Source organism: Hyperolius riggenbachi, chromosome 7 (assembly GCF_040937935.1).
Source record: "Hyperolius riggenbachi isolate aHypRig1 chromosome 7, aHypRig1.pri, whole genome shotgun sequence".
In the NCBI taxonomy this organism is placed as follows: domain Eukaryota; kingdom Metazoa; phylum Chordata; class Amphibia; order Anura; family Hyperoliidae; genus Hyperolius; species Hyperolius riggenbachi.
Window position 1 is genome coordinate 164881431 of NC_090652.1, and position 23262 is coordinate 164904692.

The 23262-nt window shown below is 42.8% G+C and overlaps 1 protein-coding gene and 1 long non-coding RNA gene across 6 annotated transcripts in view; one reads left to right on the top strand and one right to left on the bottom strand.

Annotated features, from left to right (window-relative positions):
- The window catches only part of LOC137524697 (uncharacterized), a 43135-nt gene extending 27733 nt beyond the window's left edge, over positions 1-15402 (bottom strand). For all 4 annotated transcript variants that reach the window (XR_011022764.1, XR_011022762.1, XR_011022761.1 and 1 more), the window contains exons 1-2: positions 15108-15402; positions 11588-11661 (exon numbers count right to left, since the gene is read on the bottom strand). This is a non-coding gene — a long non-coding RNA (uncharacterized lncRNA). The remainder of the gene's footprint in view (positions 1-11587; positions 11662-15107) is intronic.
- The window catches only part of HECW2 (HECT, C2 and WW domain containing E3 ubiquitin protein ligase 2), a 262291-nt gene that overhangs the window by 234097 nt on the left and 4932 nt on the right, over positions 1-23262 (top strand). For both annotated transcript variants that reach the window (XM_068244844.1, XM_068244845.1), the window contains 6 exons: positions 4450-4548; positions 8394-8523; positions 13504-13650; positions 18386-18500; positions 20505-20590; positions 22281-22393. In XM_068244844.1, coding sequence (XP_068100945.1) covers positions 4450-4548; positions 8394-8523; positions 13504-13650; positions 18386-18500; positions 20505-20590; positions 22281-22393 — 690 coding nt within the window. The remainder of the gene's footprint in view (positions 1-4449; positions 4549-8393; positions 8524-13503; positions 13651-18385; positions 18501-20504; positions 20591-22280; positions 22394-23262) is intronic.

Consider the following 23262-nt stretch of genomic DNA (forward strand, 5'->3'; position numbering starts at 1 on the left):
AGCCACAAGTAGCCTTCCCGCCGTCAAGCGCATCCTGCACAGGCACAGTACACCTGCGCAAGATGAGCTTTACGGCAGGAAGCCGAAGAAGACTACTTGTAGCCGGGGGCCAATTCTCATTAGGCCGAAAATGGAACAAACCCGTGGCGGGGACAGGAAGACACTCGAGGAGTGGAGAGGGCACAGGACGGCTGAGGGGGCTTGGGGAAGCCCCAGGTAAGGGGAACTTTTTTTTTCAATTCCAGGGTTAAGTTTCACTTTAAAAAAACAAAAATAAATCCCCAATGTAAAATATTTATTATTTAATTATGTTTAGTACTTAAAACAGAGAGTTTATGCGTTTGTGCTTAAAAAGACAAAATACCATGATCATGCCATAGTTCTGGTACAGAGTGGGTTAAAGACTGGTAGGGAGTAGAAGCTGCACACAATTACACTATTATTATTATTTATATTATCATTATTTATATAGTGCTGACATCTCCTACTGCCTTTAACACTACTCATGTTACTAACTGTTCCTCAGAGGAACTAACTGTCTTAACCCCACCATAATCATTACCCTAATGATGGCCACACACATTACATTTTTTTTAAAAAAAATTTCAGTTCCACAAATTTGACTTTTTTTTTTTATCACAACAAAAACAATTGAATAAAATATATAAATTAGATGTAATAATATATAAATTATCATTTATAAATGTGTATTGGATTCTCTGTGCCATCACTGCAATGTACAGTATAAAGACACACAACACAAACAACCTTAGAAAATTTACCTTACAAATCTGTTTCCCATTTATTTTCATCAATCAACAACAATACATTTATTACAGTGAAGAAATACATTCTATCTAATGTGTCACTTTGAAAAATAAAGTTTCTTTATTCTTAAATGTAAACTTAAAGGGACTCCAAGCTCTAACTAAAATCAAAATATGAACTTACCTGGGGCTTTCTCCAGCCCACCGTAGGTCGGGAGGTCCCTCAACGTCCATCTGGTTCTTCTCCCAGGGCCTGGTCAGAAATGGCTCCCCGGCGGCTCCCGGCGACACTGGGCCCGAGTGTCGGGCCCCTTCTTCCTCAAAGCTGATGTCAGTCGTCACCACGCCGGCCGCCTCGCGTCATCACGGCGGCCGCGTGACAGTACGGCGCATGCACGATTAAACCGTGCATGCGCAGTAATGTCACGCCAGCCGCCGTGATGACGCGAGGTGGCCGGCGTGGTGACGACTGACGTCAGCTTTCAGGAAGAAGGAGCTCAGTGTCGCCGGGAGCCGCCGGGGAGCCATTTCTGACCAGGCCCTGGGAGAAGAGCCAGATGGACGTCGAGGGACCTCCCGACCTACGGTGGGCTGGAGAAAGCCCCAGGTAAGTTCAGATTTTGATTTTAGTTAGAGCTCGGAGTCCCTTTAAAATTAGGTTGAATTACTTTCATACAATCTTCCATACACAATTCAGTTTCTGACAAAATTGATTTTAATAGAAAATTCGATCAAGTTTATAGATTAAAAAAAATATTTTCTCTTCATTTTTACACACAATCGATGATTGTAATTGATTTTGGGAAAAATCGAACAGAAAAATGGTAACATGTGGGCAAACATTTTAACTCGTGGGCCACAAAGTGATCTTAAAGAGGATCTTTACCGATAAATTGTAGTGGGGGGGGGGCAATAAATCAATACATGTGAGAACGTAAAAAATAGAGGAGAGATCAAGAAATGTCTGATATTTGCCATGCAGTTTGTTCATGTTGTATGAGCCATTACATCAATGAGAGTTCTATACACCGAGGGAGATATTGCTTGTTTGGCACTTGGAAAAAGCTGTTATTTCCTACAGTGCAATGAGGTTCACAGACCGCAAACTGTCAGGACCATGGTCATGATATCACACTGTCAGTGGAAGGGTTTCACCACAATATCAGTCACACAGACTAGCTGATACCCCCTTTGCATATACCCCCTTTGGGTATCAGCTACTGATTGAGCTAAATTTGACAGAGAGGCTGGACCAGTGTAGGTAGCTGTACACGAAGTAGCCAGGCGTACCCCAGTATTAGTAGCCCCCTGCCCTATTTAGGTATCCAGGTGTGCCGCAGTATTAGCAGCCTTCTGCAGGTGTGCCCCAGTAAAAGTAGCCGCCCTCTTCAGTAAGTTGCCCAGTGTGCCCAAGTATTAGCAGCCCTTCTCCCCAGTTTAAGTAGCTAGATGTGGCCCAGTATAGCATTCCCCCTACCGAGTTTAAGTAGCCAGGTGTGCCCCAGTAAAGCAGCCCCCTCCTCCGAAACATGGTCGGATTCAGCACCCAATGCCTCTCTTCCTCCCTATGCAGAGAGTTGCGAGTGGAGCATATGACAGGCTCACCCGATTGCAGCTTCCAGCATGGATCTCCATGCAGAGGCATAGCTATGGGTGGGCAAGGGGAGGACACATGTGCGCAGCACTATAAGGGGGCGCCGAGCATGGCTACTGCGCCCCAAGTGAGTGAAAGGCAGCTTGCTGGCTGCCCAAAGTGCCCCCCTTTCTCTCCCTCCCTCTGCAGAGGAGTGCAGAAGTGATAACAGCAGCAGAACAAGGAGGGTACATCTGACTAATCTAAATGTGGGGAAGGGAGGCACATCTGGCTATCTAAACTGGGGGAAGGGGGGCACATTAGGCTATCTAAACAGCAAATGTACATTTGGCCCCACCCATGACCACACCCACATTCTGATGCATGCCCAATTTGTCCGGTGGGGGGGGGGGGGTTTACAAAAACTGTCTTTGTCCCCGGGCGCTGAAAAGCCTATCTACGCCTCTGTCTCCATTGCCACAGTTTGTCACCCACTGACATGTACTGGAGGTGAGTCACATGACGCCAGTGTAGCCATGGAGATTGGCGCTGGAAGTTGTGATCTGGTGGGCCTGCCACACGCTTTGCTTGCAACTCTGTGGATAGTTAGGTTGAGAGGAAAGGGGTTACTGAACCTGGCCCTGCATCGGCGGGCTGGATGAGAAAGCCGAACTGGCTATGGACTAATGTTATTTGGACTTTAGTGCTGTTTTTTAACACCTGCTTAGTAAAAAGTATTTCTATAAGGCTCCCTGCACACTGCAAATTCGTTTTACGATTCCGATTCCGAATTTGCAAATCCGATTTTCCCTGAATACAATCAACAGAAAAATGGAGGAAAAAATGCAGCATGCAGTAACGATTAAAAATCGGAATCGGATGTAAAAAACGATTAAAAATCGGAATCGCATGCAGTGTGCAGGGAGCCCGATTGTGACTTTTCTTAGTAACATTCACTGCAGGTTTACTTTAAAGTTGCTTCTGTGTAGCAGAACTTATGGAGAAGCAAGTGATAAGTTTGATTAGGTGATAGCTTAGTAAGGGCTCGTTTCCACTGTGCTCGGCATGCGTCTTGCGAGACGCAATGCCAGCACAGCTGTCCTGCGTCTCGCAGCCGAATCCCACTAGCCGCACTGTGCACGGCTATGGGATTCGGACGAGTGACGCGAGAATATGCTGCAGGCCGTCAGATTTTTCCCCGCCCACGGATTTGGATGCTTCCTATTGACTTCAATAGGCTGTCAAATCCTATCCGAATTCGTGTGTGGGAAATCGACTCGGAATCGCACCAATGGAAATCTAGCCTAAGATTTTGATTTTCTAGTCAGGGTCATGTGTTGCTCTTATTTATTTCCTGTGTAGGCTAAAGCAGAACCTTACAAATATATATCACCTGATCAGACTGATTACAGGCTTCTCCATGAGTTCTACTACACATGAGCCACTTTACCCAGTGTCTCCGCAGCTACAGTTTCTTTCTTACATTACTTAGCATTAGCATCCCTGCCCCACTTCCTTTCAGATTTTATGTAAGGTAAAATCCCTCACCCTGTTGTTTCTTGTCATTGTTATACTTGTTCTACTAAAACCACGTGCTTTAACTAGGTATGGTATGTTATTTTTGTTTCTATTGCATTCTGTAGAGTACCATGGAAGACTATGGCACTCTTTAAGAACATTTTCAAAAATGATATTGGCCTCAATTCACGGAGCATTATCAAACGTTTATCAAACACTTTATCAAACGTTTGATAATTTACCTCATGGGTAAAATCTAATTTTAAATTCACTAAGGTTTTATATATTTATCGAATGTTTTACCGATAAAATGTTCAACAAATATATAACACCTTAGTGAATTCAAAATTAGATTTTACCCATGAGGTAAATTATCAAACGTTTGATAAAGTGTTTGATAAACGTTTGATAATGCTCCGTGAATTGAGACCATTGTATATTAGTGTGCTGTGATATTGTGTATATTTTTCCTATAAAGTTTACATCCCATGCTGATGAATTTTAGTAACATGAGATAATGTAGTGTCTGCTTTACTTTATTATAATGTCTTATGTAATGAGCTAGTAATGTTGTTCACATTCATTTTTCAGGTTTAGATTCAGTGGCCGTATCCTGGGTCTTGCACTTATACATCAGTATTTATTAGATGCTTTTTTCACGCGTCCATTTTATAAGGCTCTTCTACGAATGTAAGTCCATTTAAAAAAAACACTTTTGCAAGTAGAAAACGATAATACACCAATTTTTATAAACAAATGTTTGCAATTTGTGTAATTATTTGTATTCCTCGGCATGCTGAGTGATTTGTATCCTTCTTTCCCATGAGGCAGTAGGAGCTTTTCTATGTGCCATATATACCTGTAGAAGGCTCTAATTAATTACACTAGTGGTAAGGCTATGTGTGTATTACTTAAAAAAATAAATAATAAGGCTCTTCTAAATTTCTGTAGTTGCTTGAACTAGGTATGAAAGTCCAGGCCTCTAACTAGGTCATACACTGGCCTCTGCACTATTGCAGAGTCTGGACTGTACTCACATCAAGTGGTGGTAGGCTATGAATATGATCCAGGTTAGGTTCACTCCCAGCTATGGTGTTTTTTCCTTACAAGTATTGACACAGATGTGTTGGTAAGGGTACATGGTAAATTTTCAGATATTAGATGGATATCTCTGTGTAGCTTTCAGAGTTGTTCTCTAAGACAGGCGTAACCTCAGTAAACCAGGCCCCCCACCGAGGTCTCTTGGCCAGGCTCCTGTAGCCCCCCTTCTCCCTCCAATGCACACTCAGTATTAACCTCCATCACGGGGGTCCTAGGGCTGGGGGAGCCCATGCCTGTACCTAATTCAAAGTAGCAGTGGACAGGGCCGGATTTGTACATTTTACTGCCCAAGGCTCACTGTTACCAACCCCACCGCCCACATGCCCTGTTCCTGTGCTTCCCTTGTCCTGTGCTGTTCTCCCCTGCCCTGTGCTGTTCACCCACCATTCTGTGCTGTCCTCCCCCGCCCTGCAATGTACTTTGCTGCTGTGGACCGGGTCTGTGACTACTGCCATTTATATGTTTGGCAATTTAACTGACTGAGTGTGCCAGCGGCTGCCCGCCCCTTTCTTCCTGGTGCCCTAGGCCATGGACTTTGTGGCTTTGCCTCAAATCCAGCCATGGCAGTGGAGCCATACATTACCGGCTTCTGGTGATGTAACAGCTCCTCCATTTTCCTCTTCACTGTACAAGCACCATACAGCACCATGAGACTCTCGTCTCTGCATGTCACATGACATACAGGGATTGGAGCAGCGTAGTGCTGTATGGTGGTTGTACCATGAAGAGTAGAGCAGTGGAGCTGTCCCATCACCAGAAGCCAATAATGTATGGCTCCGCTGCTGCTCTACATCAGGTACAGGAGTGGGCCCCCCCAGGACGGCAAGGGTCATGTTAGGCCCCTGCTCTAAGTAAACAAAACAATTACAGTAGAGTCTCGGTTATATTAACCTTGGGGGAGTCATAGAAACCAGAATTTATCCACAGAAGAGCCTTCAAAAAGCCTAAGAAGTTGGCCTTCACCATTGTGAGTACTACCAATGATTTGTTCTGGTTGGTTGAGACTTCTAGTTAGTTGAGTTTCGGATAACTGGGACTCTACTGTATAAGTAACAATGCTTACATGATATTGTGGGCCCTGAATTACATGCTCTTGCTCTTAAGACACAGGGCCATATGCAATTCACTTTTTCACCTGAGTTTTCACCTAGGAGATAATTTTTCATCTTTGATTTTAAATAACTTTTCAGTACTTTTCAATTAAAAAAGTACCAAAAAGTTGGTGAAAAAGTACTATCAAAATTATTTTAATAATTTTCTTGCCTTCTGGAGGCTTAAAAGGCATTTTATTGACAAGTTTAACTCGCCCCCACCTTTAATTCCTTCAAACAAGCTCTCAAGACTCACCTCTTCACGCTCGCATACCCCCCTACACCAGCACCATAATATGTTCTGTTAGACCCCCTCTCAAAAGACGCACCTATTGTCTCCACCCCACCCTTTAGATTGTAAGCCTCCGACAGGGCCCTCCTCCCTAACGTATCCAGCTTGATTATGCAATCTTACTCGCAACCACCCCTCTTGTAGACTCGAACAGTCTCTATTTTGACCTATGATACTGTATTGTTATCAAATCATTTGCATGATCTTGTTTTGTTGTGAGTTTCCGTATGTTCTACCTGTATGTTAACCCATTTATCTATTGTGCAGCGCTGCGTAAGATGTTGGCGCTTTATAAATACAATAAATAATAATAATAATAAGTTTAAAAATATCACCTAGGAGAAAACTCAGGTGAAAAAGTGAATTGCATATGGCCCACAGTGTTAATGTTATCACATTACTCTGGTATAAAATTATATGTTATCTCTCCACTGTGTTTGAGACCAGTTGCACACCTAATAGTAGCGTTGCGAGATGCGGTGCAAGTACCACATCACACCGCAGAGATCAGCCTTCATATGAATTCCTGAACCATGGTGCAGTGACAGGGTCATATGCGTAGCACCACCCACTGACTTATTGTGGGCAGGAAGTACGTCATTGGGATTCCCGTCGGTCCGCGTATCCACGTCGCACTGTACTCCCATTGTGGACACTTGCTGCATCGCCCATTGACTTACATTAATGCATAATCCGTGTGTTAGGCACAGATGGTGTGGTAACCAACTGCAGCCTTTTTGTAGTCAATGCAGCGATTTGGATACTTCCGGCACACCCCGTCTTATTGCATGAACTGTGCAAGTCTCCATAGGCTTGCATGGCCCTTGTGGTGGGGAAGCAGCGCTGAAGAGTAACGCAGGGCCACACAGCATGCAAGTGAAGTTTAAGGCCTTAAAGAAACTAAGGATTAAGTGGACTGCCATGATGACTTATTCTATAAAAATGCTAGTTGCTTGACTGTCATCATGATCCTTTGGTGTTAATATTTTCTGATGCCATAAACCTGGAGCTAGCATGCAGGCGGTGAATCAGTGAAAAGCCAGACCACCAGTTTTCAATACTTTTCTGGATCAGCATCCCATAAAATATGTAAAAAATGAATCAAACCATTCGCACCTTGTAAGATATGAGAATGATTCTATACCTTACAAAATGTACAAAGAACAACATCATTGGGAAATACAACATTGGTTCCATGACAGCGTCAGGCAGTTACCATAGGTATCTGTATTGCGTGACACATTTGACAATTTTTGATGAACTTTTACTGCATAGTGCATGATGTTGTCTGTATGGAATTAGTGTTGTATTAATGACTGATGTTATGAATTATTATATGTAGTGGTCAATGCTGACAGCCAATTTACATATCCTGGAATGACACACCTATGCTATTCTGACTTTTTCTGCTGCCTAATGTAATCTCATGCTAAGAAACTTCTATAAATACCATCAGAGACTAAGCAGAAATATACAGCCTGGAAAGTCATAATGTCTCAGAAATTTCACCTCCTTTACTAAAAGTAGATTTTTCTTAGAGAGGAACTCTACTGAATGTACCTTAATGATTAAAATTGCTTATATTTTAGAATATTCATTTTATTATTTAGTTAATATTTGCCCATTGCAAAGTCATTCCTCACTGTGATTTACATTTTTAAATGTATCACAGGTGGCAACATTTCAACTGCTCGCAAGGAGCATCACTGTGGAATTTTTTTTTTGATACAAAGTGAGCAGAAACAACACTTGGTTTCCACAAGTGCACTGGGAGGAGAAGGCTTCATGACATCATAGCCTAGGCTAAATGTCACTGGGTGGGCGGGGTTACATACCATTATATAGCAATATGTAGATATAGGAAGTGTTTCTGTTGCTGAAACCAGGAAAATTAATGTGTTACTTTTTACTATATGTAGTCACAGTGCCTCTTAACAGTTAATATTACAAAGGCTGCCTTGTTGTGTACATGCACTATATTTTTATAGTCCAAAGCAACTGATTTATTCCAAGGGAAGAATATTTAGTGTTTCAATATTCTATTTTTATAGACTTTGTGATTTAAGTGATTTGGAGTATCTGGATGAGGAGTTCCATCAGAGCCTACAGTGGATGAAGGACAATGATATCCATGATATTCTGGACCTTACGTTTACTGTTAATGAAGAAGTGTTTGGGCAGGTAGGTAACTTTTTTTTAAGATTTACTAATTTTATCAAACCTTTTCAGTGTGATTATTTCATTTTAAGTAACCGTTTTATGGTGAAATAATGGCTTTAAATGTAATTCTTCTTATGAAATTTCAACAGTACAGATTACAAAGCAACCAGACAGCAATCGAACACATTTTTTTGACATCTAATTGTTTTCAATTGTTGTCCAACAGCAAAACTATTGTTTACCAGTCAGTCTTAAGGTGGCCATACATCAGAATCAGAATCATCTTTATTATCGCCAAGCACACCAAGTGGTGTACCCGGAATTGCTTGTGGTTCACATGGCAAGAGTGAGTCAGGAACATATAACAACACATGTTTGCAAACATAGCGAAGGCAAGCAGGACATACATACATTTAGGCATATTAGTTTCAATTCAGTTAGAGTCCTGGGGGGAGGGGGGGGGAGGGGATTGCTGCTGTGGGAGTCCATGTTTCAGTCAGAGTCTACAGCTGAGAGGGGGGATGCCTGGGGCTAGAGTGTCCCCGGGATGTAGGCCGGGGGGGGGGGGGGGGAGTTTTGAGTTCAGTGAGTTCAACAAGAGGACTGCTTGGGGGAAGAAGGTGTTCATGCGCCTAGTGGTCTTGGCGGGGATGGATCTGAGACGGCGTCCCAGTGGAAGGGTCTCAAAGTATCGGGCGACTTGGCGGCCGATCGACCATATTGGTCTGACATGCTGCAAGATGTCGGGCCGTCATGGTCGGTCGAGTGCACAACGGTAACGGCAAACAATATCGGGATGAGCGATGAATGCGGCGAAATCCACCTCGCTGTTTCCCTAATGTATAAATGTGTATGCAATGTGTGCATTTATACATTACATGTCCCGTGTCATGGTGTCCGTCCCTCTTCCAAATCCTGGGGCTTCTACCAGCCTCCTCCAGACATCCCATGCCCTCCGTGAGTGACTGCAAGGGCATGGGACGTCTGGATGGGGCTGGTAGGAGCCCCAGGAAAGTAAAAGTGATTTTTTTTATTCCTGGCTTAAGTGTACCTTTAACACTTTCAGCAAAAGTGAATCCTAGTAAAACACCTAGTAAAACTAATTTTTTTTAGGCATTTCCATAAAATATTATATTTTTTCTCTATAAAGTTGTGGCTAATCTTTTAGAGCAGAGAGGAATTTCTGAGTTTAGTTCCTCTGTAAGTTGAGATGTGTATTAATACTTTTATACACTTATTGTATACTTTATTGCAGAATAAACACTGCTGTAAATAGAAAAATAAAAAAATTATAAGCCTTAAAGGACAACTGAAGTGAGAAGACTGTGGAGGCTTCCATGTTTATTTCCATTTAAAGCGAGTCTAAAAGCATGTTATTACTGTAAAGCACTATAGATAGTGCTAAACCGCCGCATCCCCGCAGCAAAACGAGGGGTTTATACCCCCCAAATCCCCTCTACAAACTCAGGGGAGCGCTTCCTGATAAGGCAGAGCTTAGCGCTGTAGCTCTGCCTCTTAACGCGTCAATCCCCGTTGATTGCTGCTTCTCCCCGCCCCTCTCAATCTGCCTTCACAGAGAGTGGCGGGGAGAGGCGGAGATGCACGTGGCGATTGACGCACATGGAGGCAGAGCTACTGCCCAAAGCTCTGTCTCCATGAGCAGCAAAATCCACGACCAAAAAACTCGTGGATTTTGCAAAGGGGATTTGGGGGGGTATAAACCCCTCGTTTTGCCGCGGGGATGCGGCAGTTTAGCACTATCTATAGTGCTTTACAGTAATAACATGCTTTTAGACTCGCTTCAGAGTCTCTTTAAACAATACCAGTCATCTCACAGCACTGCTGATCTATTTGGCTGCAGTAGTGTAAAATCACAACAGAAAAAAGCATGCAGCTAATCTTGTCAGATCTGACAGTAAAGTCAAAAACACCTGATCTGCTGCATGCTTGTTTAGAGTCTATGGCTAAAAGTATTAGAGACAGATGATCAGTGGGCTAGCCAGGCAACCAGTATTGTTTAAAGTGAACCTGAACTCAGAACTCCTCTCTGCTCTAAAAGATACACAACAGCATAATAACCTTTAAACAAATAACATGTATTTGTTATAGCGGATACAAATCCGAAAATAAATTTGCACAGTTTCTACTTCCTGATTCATGGAAGCATATGTATTGTTTACAGCCTGTGCTTTCAACTGGGCTTATCTGTTTATCTGCCATAGGCAGTCATGTGACACAGGAGAGGATCAAATTACAACTTGTGATTAGACACAACTAAGGGGGAACAGGCAAAACTCTCTAAATACATTCAGGGTGCATTTCTCTGTGTTCCTTCTGTCCTGTGCAAGAGTTCAGGCCCACTTTAAAAGGAAATAAATATGGCAGCTTACATATCCTGTTCGTTACAGTTGTCCTGAGGTCAGTTTGTGGGTACAACTGATGAGCATAACAGAAAAGTGTGTTAAAACTGCACTTCTGCTGAAATTTTATAAGGGTACCTATTTACAAAAAAAATGTATAAACATTACTGAACATCACTTGTGATATGCATAACTTTGAAATGCCAGCATTTCTGTATTTGTAAGGTAACAGAATATGACACTTGTATTGGGAAGTGTGAAATCAGTACAGCAGTAAAATGGCTGTATTGATGTACAGCTATACAGTAAAATAAAGTTAATGTACAAAAGGAAATATTGGCAATACTAATGCAGGTCCTTTTTTGTCTCTGGGAGTCAAGTATGTATCTGGGAACTCTGTTTTATAGCACGCCTATAGCCCTTAACTAAACAGAATCACTTATTCTGCTTGCTTACAGCTATTTCAGGGAATTCGCATTTATAAGTGTTATCAATGTGGATTTGAATGATTCCGTGTGTAAAAGGCTGAAAGAAATTATACAGAGAAACAGTTCAGTTACAGATTACCAAAAAAACACACAAAGTTCTGCTTAGACTAATTCACAAAGACAAAAAGAAAAGATTTGTATAAACTGAAGGGCTAAGAAGCTGAAAGCCTATGACAGAAAAAACTAGGGCAATATTTCGCTTTCCTCAATTCCCAAACATTTACAGAGAGCACCAACCTGTAAAGTACTAATGTCTTTGAATTGTGTTACATAATTAGATTGGTTGAAAAAAGACATCCGTCCATCAAGTCCTACCAAGAAAAAAAATAAAATGATAAATAAGTAAAAAACAAAACAAAACACCATCTTGAATCTGCACATATCCTAGTTGATTGAGGGGAAAGTGAATAACCTTACAAGGCCTGGGCCAATTAGCCTTAAAAGGGAAATGTTTTTCCTCCATACGCAGATCATGTCCCCTGTTCCTGTTGTACAACCCTAGGTACAAAAAGCTCATCTGCCAAACTTTTGTATTGCCCTCTGATGTACTTATACATATTAATCAGGTCACCTCTCAGTCGCCTTTTTCCAAGTTAAATAAGTCCAGTTTGTCCAACCTTTCTTGGTAAGTGAGCTCTTCCATCCCTCTGATTAATTTAGTTGCCCGTCTTTGTACCTGTTCTATATGGTCAATGTCCTTTCTATAGTGTGGTGCCCAAAACTGTATCCCATCAGAAGTGATTTATACAGATGAAGTAGTATACTAGCATCTCAAGATATTATTTCCCTATTTATGCATCACACCATTTTATTTGCTTTAGCTACTGCTGCTTGGCAATTTATACGATTACCTAACTTGTTATCAACCAGTATTCCTAAAGCTGGCCACTAATCGTCCAATTTCTAGCGAAAAATCGTTCGAGTGATCAGAAATTCTGATCGGAAGTGAAATATTGTAATACATCGTTCACTACACCATCAACGAACCAATCTTTGCTTCCTATGTATCACAACCAACAAGAAAATCAAAATTTTGGTTCGACGAAAATTCATTCGGACTACATTTTTTTCACTCATTCATAATCGATTGTGTCCACCAATGGAGATTATTTACAACCATTCCAATCAGAATTTCTGATCGCTCTAGTGATTTTTTGCTAGAAATTGGACCATTAGTGGTCACCTTAAGTCCTTCTCCAAGTCTGAGGTTCCCAACTCCGAACAAAGGTCTTGCGCTCACACTACTGCAGTCCCACACTATTCTAGGAGTCCTCTCAGTCTTTTAAAAGATCTTGCATGGCTCTGCTCCTTGATTAGGGGATTTTGCAGCAATCTAAACAAGAAAAGGGGAGCGCTCCATGGTGCATTAACTTCAAAAAACATTTATTGCGCATAATAAAAACATACTCACAAGATGAGAAAGAATAATCGCTTGTCAGCGGAGTTGCCCTTCCGCTTTTTACCCAGGCGGCTGAGTCCGCTCTGACTGTGGCAAGCAGCGCGGTCTCCAGTGTTGATGGCGCCTTCGTCACATGCATCTGACATCTGACGGAGGCGCCGTGTGGCGCGTAATGACGTATCAGGCACGCCCGGAGTAAGCCCCGCCCATCCCCTTGCGAGACGAGCTCCATCAACACCGGAGACCGGACTCGGCCGCCTGGGTAATAAGCGGAAGGGCAGCTCCGCTGACAAGCGATTATTCTTGTGAGTATGTTTTGATTATGCGCAATAAAAGTTTTTTGAAGTGAATGCACCATGGAGCGCTCCCCTTTTCTTGTTTAGATTGAGGTTCCCAACTGTATGCCATTTATTTTATATGGTGATCGACCATTTGTACGTTCGTACGTGTTGTTGGAGTCAAATCAAAATTGAGCACATATTTTTTTGTAAAACTATAAGATTCAACATATGCAAAGCTGTCTTTCTTCTATTTTCAGTTAGGGTGTATATGATTTGTCCTTTTTTTTTGTTTTTTTTTTGCATTTTGTTTTTATTTATATTTTACAAAACATAATTTTTGCAATTTAGTTTGTACATTGCATTTCTCTTCTGTGTGGTTTCTGTTGTGTAATTGCTGTGCCAAAAAAGAAAATGCATGTGAGAAAGAAAAGCCTTAATGTGTATACTTAAAAGTGATATTCTTGCTTGAAAAGATTACAGAGAGAGAGCTGAAGCCAGGAGGTGCAAATATACCTGTAACCGAGAAGAACAAAAAAGAATATATTGAAAAAATGGTGAAATGGAGAATTGAAAGAGGGGTTGTCCAGCAGACTGAAAGTCTTGTGAGAGGCTTTTATGAAGTAAGTTTATACATTTGTTAGGCAGTCACAGTGACTGTAGTATTTCTATAAGAAATTGGGTCCCCTCAAGCACTTTACATTTAACAACTGATAGGAAGCACCAGAACCTGCTAGGACAGCTGCGGTAGAAGAGTGGTGTAAGCAGGGAAGAGGAACAATTTAATTATTAGCACTATTCAAAGCACAGATAGCGGGGATCATTACCAGTATACAGAGCCGGATTAAGGCCAAATGGGGCCCTAAGCAATATGGCAGATCTGGGCCCCCCCGTGTCCACTCTGTTCCCCCTGTGCATCCCCTAGTGCCCCTCTGTTCCACCTGTGCTACTCTGTTCCCCCTGTTTCCACACTGTAGTCCCTGTGCCACCTCGTAGCCCCCATGTCCCCTTTATTCACCTCATCCCTCTCCCTCACAAAACACACAGACACTGCCTGACCCACCACAACACACCGACACACCACAACACACAGACACTGCCTGACACACCACAACACACAGACACTGCCTGACACAGCACAACACACAGAAACTGCCTGACACAGCACAACACACAGACACTGCCTGACACAGCACAACACACAGACACTGCCTGACACAGCACAACACAGCACACAGACACTGCCTGACACAGCACAACACACAGACACACCACAACACACAGACACTGCCTGACACACCACAGCACACAGACACTGCCTGACACACCGCAACACACAGACACACCACAACACACAGACACTGCCTGACACACCACAACACACAGACACTGCCTGACACAGCACAACACACAGACACTGCCTGACACAGCACAACACACAGAAACTGCCTGACAGAGCACAACACAACACACAGACACTGCCTGACACAGCACAACACACAGACACACCACAACACACAGACACTGCCTGACACACCACAGCACACAGACACTGCCTGACACACCACAACACACAGACACACCGCAACACACAGACACTGCCTGACACACCACAACACACAGACACTGCATGACACACCTCAACACACAGACACTGCCTGACACACCACAACACACAGACACAAAGCAACACACAGACACACCACAACACACAGACACTGCCTGACACACAGCACAACACACAGACACTGCCTGACACAGCACAACACACAGACACTGTCTGACACAGCACAACACACAGACACTGTCTGACACAGCACAATACACAGACACTGCCTGACACACAGCACAACACACAGACACTGCCTGACACAGCACAACACACAGACACTGCCTGACACAGCACAACACACAGCCACAGCACAACACACAGACACTGCCTGACACAGCACAACACACAGACACTGCCTGACACACCACAACACACAGCCTTTCACAACACAACACACAGAGTGAGTCAAGAGAAAAGCTTTGTGAAATAATCAAACCATATTAAAAGTCATAACTTAGATTTCTCTACCCCTTTGCAGATGATGACTGGGAGATCCCTGCCAGCTAGCTGCCTGGGACTGGAGAGGAGGCTCATGCAGGGAGGAGTAACATGAGACAGTTTCAGAGATGGCCCTCTGAAAAGACGCTGGAGTTGATAGAAAGCCTGCTGCCTGCTCTCCTCTCCTGATTCATGCTGAAGCTCATGTGCCTGTGATGGGAGGAGAGGGAATATAGTTCGGGGGAAACAGCCAGAGCAGAGACAGGCAATGCAATCTTGCAGGAAGCCAAGCCAGGGCTGCTTCCGTTAGAGCAGAACCCGGCTTCCTGCTGTTGCCTGGCAACACACAGCAACAGCTCAGCGGCATCTAAGGGCTAAACCAATAACTGAAGTGGGGAGCACAACTTTAGAAGTTAAAAAAACAAGCAGCTCCGTTATCTATTGCCCTTCCCACCACCAGCAGCAGGACCACAGGAGCCTTGCTGGTATTAGGAGCCAGCAGCTAGTGTACCAGGGAAGGATTACATGCTGATGGGGCCCTTTAGACTCCGACAGGGCCCCAATCAGGTGCTTGGAATGATTAGTGGGATAATCCGGCCCTGCCAGTATAACACAAATGTAGAGCTAATACAGTGGCTGAAGGAGGGGGTCTCTTGTGGGCCTCTTAGGTCCAGGGGCCCTGGTGCAGTTGCAAACAACCTCTGCATCCCCTATTGCTAGGCCACTGTGTGGGAGAATTTAGAATGATAGGTATTTTAAATAATAACTAATAAGTCTCAATTCACTATTCTTTACTAAACTTATCTTTATGAATGGCTGCCCATGAATTAACAAAATGTACAGTTAAGTATACAGTATGTAAGTTTTTGCAGGTGGTTATTGAATATCCATGTTATGTTCATATCTTTTTTCAGTATAATATGTATTAGAGTTTTTTTTTATTCTTACTTACAAATACATTGGTTAACCCCCTTGCCGGTCCAATTCCTGCGGCAAGGGGGCAGCGCAGCACTTTTTTTTTTTTTTTTTAATCATGTAGTGAGCCCAGGGCTTGCTACATGATAGCCGCTGAGCAGCGGCATCCCCCACACACTCCGATCGCCTCCGGCGATCAGAGTACGCAGGAAATCCCGTTCAGAACGGGATTTCCTGCTGGGCTTCCCCGGTCGCCATGGCGACGGGGCGGGATGATGTCATCGACGTCATGGACGTCAGAGGGAATCCCGATCCACCCCTCAGCGCTGCCTGGTACGGATTGGCCAGGCTGCGTAAGGGGTCTGGAGGGGGGGGGGGGGGGGCGGCAGCAGTGATCGTAATATGCACGCAGCTAACAAAGTGCTAGCTGCGTTTAATAAAAAAAAATAACCGGCAAGGAGGTTAAGCATTACAATTAGCATAGAAATAACTATGTTTAAAAAGTTACATTTATTTTAAAGTATACCGGAGCTCAAAATATTAAAAAAGATTTAAACATACCTGGGGCTTCCTCCAGCCCCATCCGCTCGGAACGTTCCCACGCCACCATCCTCTGCTTCCCGCAGCTTCGGGAACCGGGCCCCGTCAATTACGTCTCCAGCAGTCGCTGGAGAGATACGTAGAGGGCACACTTATCCTGGGTAGAGTGGATCCGATTGACGGAAGTGCGGGAACCCAGTACCCGAAGCTGCAGACAGTGGAGGACGGCGGCATGGGAGCGATCCGAACGGATGGGGCTGGAGGAAGTCCCAGGTATGTATAAATCTTTTTAATATTTTGAGCTCTGAGTCCTTTTAAAATCTGGAATTTTTCCAGACTAGGCCTGTACACACTGCTGCGCTTGCGTTGCGTTTTTAAAAACGCAAGGTCTTTTGAAAAAGAATGAAAATCGTGATGACTTGTACACACTGGTGCGATGCGTTTTTAAAAAAACGCAAACGCAGTGCCTGCTGCGCTTTTTTAAGCGCAGCGCATGAAAAACGCATTAAAAACGCATGCGCTTGCGTTTTTGCCTGCGTTTTTCAGAAGTCAGTATACCAGAAGACTCTGCAATGTCCTGATTCCTGTTGAAATGTAAACTAGAAAAAAAACTAAGGATTCTTTAGCCAATCAGCAATTACAAGAAAAACGCAAACGCGCAAAAGCGCATGCGTTTTTAAAACTACAGGCACTTTAAAAACGCATGCGCTTGCGTTTTTGCCTGCGTTTTTCAGTGTGTACAGGCCCTTAGGGCCCTTTTCCACTAGAGCGATTGTGATTGCTGAATCGCAAAATCGCAAATCGCTAGTGATTTTTAAATTGCTAGAGTTGTTACTTTATCATAGAAATCACGAGAAGTATTTTCCACTACAGTGATTCGATTTGGAAATCGCTAATCGCAAATCGCAATCGCTTGCTGGAGCGATTTTTACAGTGATAATGCAATGCAAATGAAAATCACAAATCGCAATCGCATAACAGAATTAATGAAAAATCGCAGTCGCTGGCGTTTGTGATTTGTGATTGCGATTGCCAGTGGAAAAGGGCCCTTAGAGTTTATATTTGTGTAGAGCTCCCTTTAGTAGGACTGGCGATCTTGGTAACTAGAAAGGGTATTTTATTTTACTTCTGTGTAGTAAAGATTAGATATTCCCTCAATATAAAGAAGGGAATGATAGCTGGCCTTCTTGCACTAGTTGCCTCCAATCAAGTTGCTTTTGTATTAAAGTAAATGAAGAAACTTCCTTCTGCGGGTTATCCTACATAATGTTATGTTTGATATTCCGTATAGACCTGAAACCAAAACGCTACAATATTTTTAACCTTTAAAAATGCATATGTAAACATTTTTCACAAAAAATAACTCTCTGATGCAATCTCTATGTATTCTGTTTTGAAGCCTAAATCTAAATAAAACCTGTGACAGTTTAGCAAGCAGAGTGCCTTTATGTTCCTGGGCCATGCACTGTGCTTCCTGATACCAATGCAGTCTGCAGCTCTGGACGTAAAGGATGCCAGAAGCGGATGGTGGCAAGAAGTAGACAGGGCACCTTGAACTGATTTTATTGATGTTTACTAATGCAAGAGCATATGCCTACATACAAACAAAGCTGTGCCTACACAGGACTAGGTAACATATGAGAACTGGACATTCAAGTTGAACATCAATAATACATATAAAGAATTATGCTATATTATTATGCTATATTCACAGTCATGCGCACTATGGCTGACGTGGATGCAGACGGCGGACATAGATACCCATGAACTTCATTAGACTATATTATGAAGTGTAAAAAGTGGTGCCCATTATCTTGGAAGTGTTTTCTATCATTTGTGTTTCTTTGCCTCAGGTGGCCGATGCTCGTTTGGTTTCTGTGTTTGATGCAAGGGAGCTGGAGCTGGTTATTGCCGGGACGGCTGAGATTGATCTAGGGGACTGGAGAATCAACACAGAGTACAGAGGAGGTGAATGTTTTAGCTATGCTTTATAAGTGTTGTAAATGTGAGCAATAGGAATCTATGCAGTCCAGATACCACTGATTTGTATTTTTGTATTTTACATTCAGAAGAAAAGTAAAAGTTTTGCAAGCGCATTTCCTTCGCTTTTCTGGTTTTCTACATGAATGACTGGTGAATGGAGATCCACTGTTTTATTACAGGAGTCATTTATTCAGAAAATGTAATGTGAAATGCATTCTAAAACATAACTGTGCTTATTCAACACATACCTAATGCTTTACACAATTCAAGAGAGGTAGGAAAAGATGTGAGCATGAAGTAATGGTAGTTCTAACATATATATGCCACATTAAAACACCACTGATCAAAAATACATGTGCAAATCTTTACGAACTTTGCTCTTTTACAAGATATGAGGAACCTCAGACTGCACATTGTTTACAAACACTATTAACAGTCATCTGGATAGGTACATACAAAATACCTGCACTACTGTAGGTATACTGGTTTGTTTGACATCTTCATCAGCCTCTAAATGGTCTCAGCATCCCCCCCCCCCCCCCCCTTGGCTATGTGTTAGGCCTTATTTCCATCTGTCCGCTTCTATCCGCTTTTTATCAGCACATCAATGTTACAGATTGATACATGTTGCTGAAAAGCGGACAGAAGCGCACAGATGGAAACAAGGCCTTACTCAGACATATGTGACCTGTTCTCTGGACAACAGATCAATTATCAGTAATATGAGCATAGAAAGTAAAGCCGAGGTAGCCGAGCAGAGCTGCTTCTGCCCAGAATCTTGCACGTGTACCGTGACCCTCCTCAATGCTTCAGCAAGAGAGCCGAAATGCCAGAACATCTTGCTTGAGATCCAGCCAAAGTTTTTGCCACATCATCACTCCACTCCCCTCCATAACAACAGAACATGTTGCTAGTTACCAGGCTAGTGATGTCTCTGTACAGAGCTCAGCTCTGGAATGTCACCGCTACCAGGACACAGGCAGTGCTGAGTCATGCCGTGCCCATCTGACTGCACAGAGTTCAAGTTTGAGATGCTGAAAGTAGCGTTGCTGAACTAAACAGGATGCCGAAGAGAAGCAGTCATCTGCATCCTTTCTAACTGCTGCCACCTGGTGTATGTAATTTGTAAAACAGCATGCTTTCTGTCTGTGTGGACACTGGGTGGCAGCTGTGAGGATGACTGAGACGCTCTGGCCAGAGGATGGTAGGGTAAAAGAGAGTTTGGGGAGGAGGGTATGGTAAATGTGAGTGTGGGGGAAAGGGGACGGGTAAGACGGTAGGGTAAAAGTGATTGTGGGGAGGAGGGTAGGGTAAAAGTGAGTGTGGGGAGGAGGGTAGGGTAAAAGTGAGTGTGGGGGAAGGGTAAAAGTGAGTGTAGGAAGGGGGTAAAAGTGAGTGTGGGGAAGAGTGAAAGTGGGTGTGGGGAGGAGGGTAGGGTAAATGTGAGTGTGGGGGAAAAGGGACGGGTAAGACGGTAGGGTAAAAAGTGATTGTGGGGAGGAGGGTAGGCTAAAAGTGAGTGTGGGGGAAGGGTAAAAGTGAGTGTAGGAAGAGGGTAAAAGTGAGTGTAGGAAGGGGGTAAAAGTGAGTGTGGGGAAGAGTGAAAGTGGGTGTGGGGAGGAGGGTAGGGTAAAACGGAGTCTGCGGAAAAGGGGAAGGGTAAAAGTGAGTGTGAGAAAGAGGGAAGGATAAAAGTAAGTTTGGGAAGGAGGGAAGGGTAAAAGCTAAAATAGCAAGACACCAGTCATCCTCCCTACTTGCTTGCACACTATTTTGGCAATTGGACTGAACAACTGCCGTTCAGGGAAAGCTTTTTAAAACAAAGAAAACACTAGTGGACTAGTCGGTTCTGACAGATTTTAGCTGCTTACTTTTTTTCTTTTTTTTGCTGTAGTGGTCCTTTAAGGAAATCCAACAAAAAATGCTTTAATAATGAAGCTGTTGCCAACAAACTGAATCTAACTTTTCTTATCTTTTAATTGTTCTCAGGCTACCATGACAATCATATTGTCATTCGATGGTTTTGGGCAGCTGTTGAAAGGTTTAATAATGAACAGCGTCTCCGTTTGCTACAGGTAATTACCAGAAAAAAAATTGCCTTACAAGACTTATGTTAAAATGGTAGTGTATTTATATATGAGTGTGCTTGAAATGACTTAAAATAAGGTTTTGTTCAAATATGCATCATACTCACATTATTGTATAGTATTTTTTTAGATACAGGTATATCAACCCCAATATTAGGTGTTGCATAAGGTGTTACACTTTATTTATACTAATAGTAAACAAGCTATAATCTGTTCCAGGCTCCGCTTAAGTAGTCTGTCAGAAACTTTCTCCACTGCCTATACAAGCTTAAGGCTGCTTACACACTAAGACGTTACAGGCGCACGTTAGTGCGCCTGTAACGCTTCCCCAACGCACAGCAATGCAACACAAGTGGGCTGTTCACACAGCCCACGTTGCGTTACATGTAACGCTGCACGTTCTCCGGAAAGTGCAGCATGCTACGGCGTTACAGCGGCTATAGCCGCGTTAGACTGTTTGCACATGCGCAGTGGGGGCGGAGAGGAGGCGGGGAGAGCCAGCTACAGTAGCCGCGCACATGGCTACTTAATATTCACTGCACTGGCGGCCGCTGATTGGCCGGCGGGACCACGTGATGCGGAGTGTCTCGCTCCGCATCACGTGGTCCCGCTGGCCAATCAGCGCCACTCTGGGAGACATTATAGGAATCGAGCCGCCTGACGCGGCTCACTCTACCGTCCTCACTTGCAGCACCATACGTTGTGTTAGGTGCACGTTATGCGACCTTAACGTAGCACCTAACGCAACGTCTTGGTGTGCAAGTAGCCTTAATGAACAATGTACAGTGCTGTCCATAATTATTCATACCCCTGGCAAATTTTGACATAAAATTACTTTTATTCAACTAGCAAGTAATTTTTTTTTTAAGGGAAATGACATAGGCGTCTCCCAAAAGATAATAAGACAATGTACAGGAGGCATTATTGTGAAGGAAAAAAAACATTTCTCAGCTTTTATTTACATTTTAGCAAAAAATGTCCAGTCCAAAATTATTCATACCCTTCTCAATAATCAATAGAAAAGCCATTATTGGCTAGTGCAGCAATCAAACGCATCCTATAATTGCAGACCAGCTTTTTGCATGTCTCCACAGGTAATTTTGCCCATTCATCTTTAGCAATGAGCTCCAAATCTTTCAGATTGGAGGGTCTTCTTGCCATCACCCTGATCTTTAGCTCCCTCCACAGATGCCTCTGGTGAATGGCTGCTGCAGAGTAAAATCTGCAATGCTAACAGAAGCAGTTGATAACGTGTATGTTGGAGTAAAAGCAAATTAAAGATGGAGGTATATTACCTTATTGATTGAAGCCTCATTCTCTGTTATTTTGAGTACATATGAGCAGAAACACCATTTTAGAGCTTTGTATACATTATAGTTTATTTTACTGCAATATTGAGTGTTTTGGTAAAATGATGAAACCTTTGTGCCTAGTCATAGCCACACATGTGGCAATCTAGTTTTGTAATTTGTAGGCAATCTTGCCTGCTATGTAGTGTGAAGGTTTAGTAGAACAATCCATTGAAACAATATAAGTCCAGCTGGGCTCATACTATACTGTGGTGGCAAAATTTCCTAAATATGGCTGCCAGTGTAAGTTTCAGAATTTACTCCTTTGTAATCTATAATCTATAAATGTTTAAATGAGGTTTTTTTTTACACTCTTTTTGTTTTTGCAGTTTGTTACAGGTACTTCCAGTATACCATATGAAGGTTTTGCTTCCCTCAGAGGCAGCAACGGACCAAGGCGTTTCTGTGTTGAGAAGTGGGGGAAAATCACAGCTCTGCCAAGGTACTTCTGCAGAAATGAGAGTTCATTCACTTTACCACAGGAATGCAACATTCACACCAGTTATTAATCTATGAAGTGAAAGATCCGGGCTTCTCGGGAACAGATTTCCACCACTTTAGTTGTGTTGGACAGACCACCTCCACTATGGCAACCCCTGCAGGTGTATCATGTTCTTGGCACAAATTAAATGACAAAATGACTTTCTTTTTGGTATGTGAAAGCAAAAGCTTAGAATATTTTAAATAGACACTCATCTTCAGTTTAGGTCTATCTATCAATGATTTCAGCACAGACACAAAAACTTTTGAACGTTATCTCCAACCAAAAGACCTGACTTTCAGCAAACAGAAGTAATTATAAGTTTGCTCTTAATTTTTTCTCTTTATATGATGGATTACTGAAATCTTCAGCAGAGGGTTAGCGTTTATTTAATATACATTTACTGTGAACTAATATGGAATATTATTATTATACTGTTGGGTTACTTTCGTGAGATAGCTGTGACAGGCATAATTCAGTATGATGCCAAATTTTCCAAAAAAATCACTATCCACTATCTAGGTCTGCTTACTGTCTGTGTCTGTCCTTCACTGTCAATGTCACTGTGTCATTGTATATTATTTAATTCTGTTATTCCCAGCAATAATTTTATGTTGCAATAGCTAAAGCTGCATGAATAGAGGGATAAAAAGTTAGTAAAGGAGTAACTTTTATTGGTGTACATAAAGTCAAACCAAGGGGACAAGTTATTCCTGTGCCCACTTCTTATCCCTCTATTCATGCAATGTGATGTTCTATTGTGGCTGCCTGGAGTGATTATTTGCATTCAATGCTTTATCTCAGTTCCCTGTCAGTTTCTCTGTGTGCCA